Source organism: Temnothorax americanus, unplaced genomic scaffold, assembly GCF_048541705.1.
Source record: "Temnothorax americanus isolate GAGA-0224 unplaced genomic scaffold, ASM4854170v1 Scaffold124, whole genome shotgun sequence".
Taxonomy (NCBI): Eukaryota; Metazoa; Arthropoda; class Insecta; order Hymenoptera; family Formicidae; genus Temnothorax; species Temnothorax americanus.
In genome coordinates this window covers 324,676-335,059 of record NW_027509258.1, presented here as the reverse complement: position 1 = coordinate 335,059, position 10,384 = coordinate 324,676, and the positions used below count along the sequence as shown (strand labels likewise).

General features: G+C 37.3%; 1 protein-coding gene across 5 annotated transcripts; it reads left to right on the top strand.

The window, feature by feature from the left end:
- Positions 1–431: 431 nt before the first annotated feature.
- Inos (Inositol-3-phosphate synthase) lies at positions 432–10,256 on the top strand. Of its 5 annotated transcripts, none has more exons than XM_077399303.1 (7): positions 432–571; positions 2,272–2,444; positions 3,081–3,351; positions 5,166–5,420; positions 6,032–6,274; positions 6,914–7,022; positions 7,700–10,256. In XM_077399303.1, exons 1-7 carry the CDS (start codon positions 536–538, stop codon positions 8,077–8,079), a joined length of 1,467 nt encoding a protein of 488 aa, XP_077255429.1. In that variant the 5' UTR covers positions 432–535; the 3' UTR covers positions 8,080–10,256. The 5 variants fall into 5 exon arrangements, with proteins under 5 accessions (XP_077255429.1, XP_077255428.1, XP_077255432.1 ...); XM_077399302.1 differs by having other exon boundaries at positions 536–670; XM_077399305.1 differs by lacking the exon at positions 432–571 and adding an exon at positions 1,697–1,851.
- Positions 10,257–10,384: the final 128 nt, after the last annotated feature.

Genomic DNA, 10,384 nt, shown 5'->3' with positions numbered 1-10,384 from the left:
TTTTGGTGAGTTTCGAATTTCCGATACTATGTACGTGGAATGGACGTTGTTTAGATTTTTTTCGACAAGGCTTAAAGATCGTTTACGTTTTTGCCATTTTGCCGCACGTCTGAAAGAGACTCGCGAGACTCGAGATGACCTAAGTAATTGTTTTTATCGTTAATCTTCCTAGACGATTAGATTCCAGACGATTCTTCCGCGTGCCCGCGTGTGTACGCGCTTAAAGGTGAGGGTGAGAAAATAATAACAATATCCGACGTTGAACCTAACCGACAGTGTCTACCGTCAGTCAGTTTCCAGAAGCAGCGATTCTCCTCGCGCGGCCTACGGCCTACTGTTTTGGAAGGACTAAAGGACTAAAGGAGATTTTCCAGCGCCCGACGCGACGGCTCGACGCAGTCGACGCTCGCGGCTCGCGTCTCAAGGGTACCGCGGTATAACCGGAGTCAACCGGAGTACTCGCGTACTTGAGCTTGCGTTTCGTACGCGTTGACGTTGCCCGCCGTGTTATATATTCCGCAGATTTACCTGAAGAATGACGAACTTGAAGGTTCGCGTCAACTCGCCAAAGGTGCGCTACTCGGAGGATTTTATCGAGGCGGAGTACGAATATCGGACGACTAGGGTGACTGACACGGAGAGTGACGGGAACGATCGCGACACTTACGCGGTGAGAATCCGTTTATCGGCTCATCGCGTCTCTCATCCGTCCATCCATCCATCCGTTTGTCTGTCTGTCTGTTTGTCCATCTGCCCATCTATCTATATCTCGCGGTCCGCCCAGTTGTTGAGTTGTTTCCAGAGTGTGTTGTCAGTACGGCTCGTGCCGGCGCCACGCCGGCTAGACGGCTGATTTTGATATCGGGTCTGCCCGAGAGCTCTCTAGTAGGCTTATACTTGTATACATATGTGTGATGATTGAAATAAAATGCGTGACGAAACTTGACGCCCGTTTCGTCGCTGTATAAAGGTCTTTTACCGTACACGTGTATGCGTATATGCGTAAACCAAACGAGCCCCCAGCGAAAAGATGCGGAATACTCTTTTAATGATATAACGTCTTCTTTTTCCTAATATATCAAGTATGTAGAACCGTCTGTTTTATATCGGTAAGGATGTGGATGTCGAGGCCATATAGTATGCGTTTCAACGTCGAACGAAGCGATCGAAAAAAAGAGTTTTCTCGCGACGTAGATTTTAAAAAATCAAACTGGTAACAAGATCGATATAATATGAACTAGCGTCGCCAGTTACGTTGTATAATACAAATGAACGTTACTTTGACAGACGTTCACGTTAAAATTTAATATTACAAAAATGCATGGTGGATATAGGTTGGTAAGAACGTGAAAACGTGCATACAAATAATGATCTTTCAAATACTTTTGTTGAAAAGATGTACCAAGTATGACGTCGTGGCGAAGAGGAATCTACGTCTGTAGTTGAAAGGACATTTTTCGGTCCTCCTTGCGACAGCCGTGCACGCGCGGCGTGCCACGCGCAAACGTCAGCTCTTTGTCGATTACACTTGGTTTTCGCAACGTATGCCTCGCCGTTAGATTTTTACGTTTGTTTCTCATGCACTTGCGTGCAACGTCAAGTCTTCTCCTTCTTTCTTTTTGACACTCGAATAGATAACGTCTCAAGTTGATCATAAAGTTTGTTTTGTTTCTTTTGTCGCGTTAGAAAGATCCGTGTGTTGAGAAAAAGCGAGTGTTGCTTACATATCATCCTTTAAATGTTGTACATAATAAATCTCGATATGTATCGGGCATATGTAAGCGGCCGTGTTGAGTGAGATTATTCTAGATCACTCTTTAAAGTCTCCCTGAAGTCGGCCCTTGCAAACTTGTACGTATACGGTCTCTCTCTCTCTCTCTCTCTCTCTCTCTCTCTCTCTCTCTCTCTCTCTCTCTCTCTCTCTCTCTCTCTCCCCCTCCCTCCTTCTTTCTCTCTCTCTCTCTCCCTCCCCCCCTCTCTCTCACACACACACCCCACGCGCGCGCATAGCCATATACTTATCCATATCGCGTGTATACCTACATATCCGTATAAACTACATCTACTGCACTGGATCGTTAAAGACTGCATTATAGGTATTATAAGGACGTTTAACACGTACATTATCAACGATATCCGTTCGATATTGAAAATTTTCTTTCTCGATACAAAGTCCATGAAAAAATGAGAAATGCGTTACATTTTTTTCAAGAATACGAAACACGTTTGAAATACTTATATTGCTTTAATTGCATGGATTATTCATTGCAGGTAACACCTACGTCGACGAACGTGCTCATCAGGACCATGATTCGAGTCCCAAAGCTAGGGCTGATGCTAGTGGGCTGGGGTGGCAACAACGGTAGCACCGTGACAGCAGCTTTGCTGGCGAACAAGCTTAAATTATCATGGGAGACGAAAGAAGGTGTAAAAACTGCCAACTGGTACGTCTTTCGTTATCCATTATGTGACGCGGACTTGAAAGCAGGATATCGAGCACCTTGTCATCTTAGGCCAGTTAATGAAAACTTGAAAGAGGAAAGCTATATATAAGAGACGTAAACGTATATAAGATTTTCGAGTTTTTTACGTCTACTTTGCGTATCTCGTCGCCGTTTTCGTTCGTCGAGATTGATATCATTCTTTAACAAAGCCTTTTTAAAGGAATAGATATTTACGTGTAATTTTTAATTAATATTCTTATAAATTATGTTTAACTGCGCGAAAGGAATCTATAATATATTATCGCGTTATATATATACGTAGATATATTTATACTACATATTGTGTAGTTGTGAAAAGGATATCTTTGTGATTTATAATGTAAAAAATAAACGTGAAATAGAGAGAGTTTATACTTACTCATACAGCGTCGTCGTCTTTCTGCGTACACCGCGACCTCAAACTACCCTGTATTAATTTTATATGATTATCGACTCGCGAGCTTGTGTCGTCACCAGTCACACCTACTACAATTTTTCCACGTTCTATCGTCTTTTCTTCTTGCGTGCAACTTATTGATGCACGTTTCAATTATTTTCTGGAATTTTTCTAGTCCATTTTTATTATGTGCGTTTTAGGTACGGTTCCCTGACGCAAGCGTCTACCGTGAAATTAGGCAGAAGAGTCAAAGGAGAAGACGTTTATGTACCCATTTCCAGTATGCTGCCTATGGTAAATCCGGATGACATCGAAATCGACGGCTGGGATATATCGGATGTAAACCTTGCGGAAGCCATGACGCGTGCCAGAGTGCTGGATGTAAACCTGCAGGTGCAGTTACGGCCCTACATGACACACATGCGGCCCAGGAGGAGTATATACTATCCCGATTTCATCGCTTCGAATCAGGTACGTATAGTTTTTCGATGAACGTCAACGTTGCTTGTACGACATACGCGCGAACGTGATCCTTGACGATGGCGTATAAACGCTGAGTAATCCAAGAAACGTGCCGCATAAAAAACCTTCAGTTTTCTTACATACGATGTGAGCTTTCGTCCATCTCGTTAAAACGTCAACACGTTACGTATCTAATTATTATTTAAGCAATAGTAAAATGCAAACGCTAATTAATCTGACTACGTTATGTAAACGTATCATCTTCAGTTTTCTTACGTATGTACATTGCGTTCTTATTTCGTAAGGCAGCATTAGAACAACGTCACAAAACTTGCTCTTTACTTTAACATTTATTTTGCAAATTATATTTCCACTGCACTAATGTTGTTTAACGTTTCAAGAAACATGTTTCGAATGTAAACAATTTATCAGACGTGTTATTGTCAGGGATCTAATCCTATGGAATTTTTAATTTCATCAAGTCTAGATTCGTATACAGTGTGATTCGAAAATACCCTATTGTCCCGCAAATGTCCTGATTCCTGATTCGATTCTGAGGCGATTTTTTTTTCTGTGATAAAACAAGTCGCCGAAGCTTAGTTTTCGAGTTGTAAAAAGAAATACGTACCTTATATTATAGGCCGAGTACAGGAGGTAGGCAGGGGCGGCGAGACAGCTGATCACACCAGGCGCCTCATTCCTCACCTCCGCAAGCCTATCATTTTCGCGCCGACGCGACGCGACGCGACAAAAAATTCGCGGTATTACATGTCACATTATCCTACCTCCTATACTCGGCCCGTATCAACTATTTCTTTTTATAACTCGAAAACTATAAGCTTCGACGAGACGTTTGCTACCGAAAAAATCGTCTCAACGCGAGTGAAAAATTTGAAATTTTTGGGACAATAATCAAATCATTCTGTATATATCATATACATATATATATATTTATATATATAAAATATATAAAAGAAAGCTGAAAATGGCCAAAAATCCATTACTACATTATAGGTATATACATATAGATGTATACGTTTATCAACTTGATTTTCGTTGAACGTTATATAAAGAAATGACGTTTCGTTGTGGATTGTGCCACATTATATATGTATTTTTTTGGAGATAAGCGAGACGAAAAATCCGTATATGCAAGAAAATTAAAGGTAAAACGGCGTCAAAATCCATAGATTATATAATTAGATTTTATACGATGTTGATTATAATTTTTAAGAAGCTAAATTATATTGTTAGCTTTTCAAGACGGAAAATCGTTATATGGTACCACGTAAGAAAACTGAAGGTGACAACACGTTCAGCTGTGAGACCAGAGGTATCGATAATTTTCAATGTTTTCTCTCTCAATATTCTATAAATATTACTATAAGGAGTAAGAAATTCTAAAATTATGTTTGTATTGTGACAATATACAAATCTTGAAATTTAATTTGAAAAAGATGTGCACATGTGTATATGACACGCGACACACGCGCGCGCACGCGACACGCACACGTAGTATGTTAATATACATGTGTGTGTGTGCGCGCGCGCGCATACAGAATGACCCATTTTAAAAATGCCCACCTTCACTATCTCTTAAACAATACATTTTAAAGAAAAATGTTTCAAATAAAAGTTGGATATATATATATATATATATATATATATATATATGTACATGTATATATACATGTATATATGTATATGTAGCAGCATATTTATGTAATAATGTTACATTAACACATTTACTCGTTTCTTATCGATTAAATAATCACGTATTTCTTTAAGTATAACAATAAATCGTTGCGCGTATGCTTACAAAGGGCAAAAGGGCAACGAACATCATCATGGGTACCAAGGCCGAGCAACTCAACTTGATTCGCGATGACATAGTGCAGTTCAAAACTGCAAAGGGTCTTGACCAAGTCATTGTCCTATGGACCGCAAATACTGAAAGATTCTCGGAGATCATAACAGGCGTCAATGATACAGCCGACAATCTGTTGAAGGCAATCGAGGAAGATCACTCGGAGATCAGTCCCAGCACAATGTTCGCTGTGGCAGCGGCTCTAGAAGGAGTATGAACAAGTTTGAAATATATATGATTTCGTCCTCTTTTTTATAGAAAGAAAGAAAAGAGATGGTTTTCCAACGTATTATTTAATAGAGGCATCACAGTAATGCAGTATAGGGCACAAAAATAGGTTACAGTTATATTTTCCAGAGAATTTTTCAGATTAAAGAAAGACAGACGATCAGTTCGAGAAACCGATTCAATAATGATAATAGTATTTAATAATAAAAACAAATAGTTTAATAATAATTATAATAATAATTAATAATGGAAGGGAAAAACGTAGATATACGTTTGAGTTATTCTTTGTTAGGTGAAAGCATATTTCTGGAAATATATTGTCAAATGATACGACGTATGACTAGTAAAGTACGTACGAATATTTGGTGATAATTGAGAATTATTATTGAGTACTGCCCCGCAAGTTTTTTTTTTACACACGTACATCTTTCTCTTTTTTCTTACATGTTCTCTTATGAGCTAATTATAAAATTGTACGTGTACGTCGTCTTTCTCTCTATTTGCGTGCATTTATGTAACTTGTTCGTACGACTAAAAGTGGTGGTGGGCGGAAATGTAGACTTTTTTAAATATCGCGTTAAACACGTTTTCCAGTGTACTTACATCAATGGATCGCCGCAAAACACTTTTGTACCGGGTGCCCTTGAACTAGCCAAGAAGCAGAAGACATTCGTCGGCGGCGATGATTTCAAATCCGGTCAGACAAAGCTCAAGTCCGTGCTTGTGGATTTCCTGGTATCGGCCGGTATAAAGCCGGTATCGATTGTCAGTTACAACCATTTAGGGAACAACGATGGATACAATCTATCCGCGCCACAACAATTTCGTTCAAAAGAGGTAGATATATGATGTAAAAAAGAAAAATACGTGACTCTTATATATACATCAACATTAAATCTCTTATACATATAACTAGAGATACGAAAACTTGACTTGGATAAGAGTTGCTGTATTTAAAAGTGCTTATCTATATGTCTGCCGTTAAAACATTTATTTTTCTCAAAATCGTGCGTGCATATGTGAATACTAAGAGCTGAATGCTAATAAGTTTATATCTATTATACATAATACTATATTCATATATATATATATATATATATATATATATATATATATATCGCTTATTTACTATACCACAATGACATAACTCAAAAATTGTCACTTTTGAACTGTTTACAAAAGAAGAATGAAAATTCAATACACTGAATAAAAAGAGCTAATATATAGCTAGATATTTTCTACAATCAATTATTGCACCAAACGCGCATTTATAAGTATAATATTAGAAATTTTAATTATTTATTTTAAATTAAAACATTCAAACTTTTCCTTAATTTTATTTTCCGAGTCCGTGTAGCAACGGAGCGACACACACACACACACACACACACACACACACACACACACACACACGTCACATAGTAACGGTCGTATTGCACATTATCTTCATACATTTATAATCACGTTCATATACAGATCTCCAAAAGTAACGTTGTGGACGATGTGGTGACATCCAACAAGATTCTTTACAAGCCCGGAGAGAAGCCGGGCCACTGTGTTGTCATTAAATATGTTCCTTACGTTGGTAAGTTCTTATCTTTGTCAATATCTGTCAATATCTGTCACAATAACGTGTTTCACGTATCACGTATAGGTACGTTTTCAAAAACTTTCGTAAAAATATTATATATGTCGGCGCGTGCATACGTGCGTGTCGCGGCACTTGATTATGTAATACATATATATGTATATATATATCCTAAAGCAAAACTATTTGATCAGAGATATGTAACATAACTTTCTGTTGCACGATTTTTAATTCTGCAACCGTACATGCAGGTCGTTTGCGTCCTCGGCATTTTGACTGTGTGGTATTTTCCAAAGGTTCAACGCGTAACGTAACACGTGCAAAATTAATTTTATAATATTCGTCGTGTTTAAACTTATAGTTGAGATTTCAAGCAACACCTATGAATGTTTGGTAGTTTTAGGTTGTTTAATATGCCGCGGACGCAAACCGTATACCGTTAGTGGGTGCCGAGAAGAATGGTTGCAGGATTAAACGTCTTCGAGTTCTCAAAACGTTTAAAATACTTAAACGTCTCAAGTTTCTTAAAAAGTTTCCTTAGAACTCAAAACGCTTTAAAACGCTTGAACGTGTTGATAAAACGTGATAAAATGTTTAAACGCTTTGAAAAATGGACGTTCTCAAATGTTTACAAAACGTTCTCTTTATATTTATTTTATTTACATCTTTTCTAGGTGACAGCAAGAGAGCCATGGATGAGTACATTTCCGAAATCATGCTAGGCGGTCACAACACCATCGTGATCCATAATACATGTGAGGATTCGCTTCTCGCGACTCCTATCATTCTCGACCTTGTCATTCTAGCCGAACTCTGCTCTCGTATCACTTTTAAACGGGCGGATTCGGACGATGACGAAGAATTCTCCGGTTTCCACAGTGTACTTTCTATTTTGTCATATCTCTGCAAGGCCCCACTGGTGCCCCACGGGACTCCGGTGGTAAACGCCTTGTTTCGACAACGGGCTGCCATCGAAAACATCTTACGAGCTTGCTTGTCATTGCCACCGGAGGACAACATGCTGCTTGAACATAAAGTCATTTTTAAGATTTAAAGAGACGGGGTGACGAGATGAGAATAGGGAGGAAGGGATACGGAGTAGGGGATAAGGGATAGGAAGAGGGAAAAGAAAAAAGAAAGGAAGGAAGTGTGGGTGAGATAGGGGATGAAGAGGTTTATAAAAAGTGATACGGAAAACTTGGCTCGTTTGTTGTCAAAAAAAAGCGTGGTATCAAGTCTTTTTTGAGTTTGCGTTCCACTCTCTTTAATATCAAACACTCGATATAAGAGAGTACGCACACGGTGTGCTCTGTCACTTGAGAGACTACGAAGGGCGAGGGACGGGCGGACGTTTGAGGACTAATTTTCTACGTTTAACAAAATTATTAACATTATAATAAGCATATACATATATATTTTCGAGCCGTTTCCCCCAATATTTTTGGACACTTTTTGAGTCGTCGTAATCAACTATGAAGTTTTGGTTAGGATATTGATTATTATTAAAAATCAAACGTATTATACATATATCTTTCATCAAATAATAATAATATTCGAACGAAGTTATTTTTTTAGTTTTAAAGTATCACGTATTAAAATTAAAATTAACGTAATCGTTAATAATACATATAAACGTATCATTTTTTTTTATAACAGGTCAACGTTCTTTTCGACTTTAATAGTTGCGTTATAAATGTCGATCACGTACTTTTAATAAACTCATCAAAAAACTGATATATTTATACATACCGTGATCGATTAAATTAATTCCTCTGTAAATTTAATTTTGAAAGAAATATTTTGAATAAATATAATTATTAATACACACACGCACGCGCACACGATATTGTGTGTGCATGTAAATGTGAGATAATTAAGGCTATATATAATTTAAATAATGACGTGCACGTCGTATATGAATACGTGGTAGATAATTGAAATTATTACGTTCATTAAGCAGATATATAGTAAAATGGAATCAACGAATAGGTTGGCCACGAAGTCCGTGCGGTTTTTTACTTATAAATGTTGCTTATAAATAACCGCACGCGGACTTCGTGGCCAACCCAATAGATTCATCAAATAGAGATTGATTAAAAGGAGAAATATTTTTCAAGGTCCGCCTTTCCCTCGAATCATACGTTATGTACATTAAAAAGTAGATATACATATATGTTCTACTCGAGTACTCTGTGTGGAATAGTATAAAACTTCTCACGTGATATCGTGTATGTTATTACGTCATCTCATTCTATCTTATGACAAAATTAAATGTTTAAAAATCGTTCAAAAAGCTCAATTTTTATAGGCACGTTATTAATTTCTCAAAGAATTTTAATACGTATATTTGATACGTATACGTTACCCTCATTATTATTATCGTTATTAATACGCGTATACGTTCTTTATACTTTGTATTATCAATATATATATATATATATATATATATATATATATATATATATTATTGTTATTACATATCATCATCATCATGGTGGTTGTCGGCATCATAATCTTAATTGTATTCTCCGACGAGTCTTGGCGCATATATGTAGAAAAACAACGTCGCAGCATTATGCAGTGTTACGCAGAGAGTATCTCGCACGATTGTATGCAAATACATACAATACGAGATTACATGCGATAACACTGCAGTTTCGTATCGTCCATATCATTCTCCTCAACGTACATATATCGCTCATTGCTACAACAATGACATAACTCAAAACGTGTCATTTTTTAATTGTTTGCAAAAGAAGGGTAAAAATTCAATACATTGAATGAAGCGCAATATATATATGTGTGTGTGTGTGTGCGTGTTCCTCTACAATCAGTTATTGCATCAAACGCGCATTTAAAAGTATAATATTATATTAGAACGTTTAATGATTTAAATTAAAATATTCAAACTTCTTTTTTGGAAAAGTTTGTTTCTGAGCTATGTCATTCGTGTTGTAGCAAATGAGCGACATATATTTTTTCTAACATTCCGACATCGGCGTGTGGCGAAAAAATCTGTTAAGCGTGTTTGATACGCTTTATGATACGCACGCGGTGTGGCGGTGCTTAAGAATAAAGGAACACGTGGAAACAGCTCTAGCGATTATATCGACAATAACGCGAGAGATTCTCCACGCAATCAAGAATACGACGACGGCTTGGACCTGACGTTTCACGCGGATACAGTGTATTCTATTTTGTGGCAAATATAAGACATGTTGAAATCTTCAACTATATATATATATTTTTTTTTACAAATGTTTCACCAAAAAGTACAGTTTTACGTTTAAAAAAGTGTAACATATTTTTAATTATACAATATACTAAACATTTCGCACGCAATGCGTATGTATGTGTGT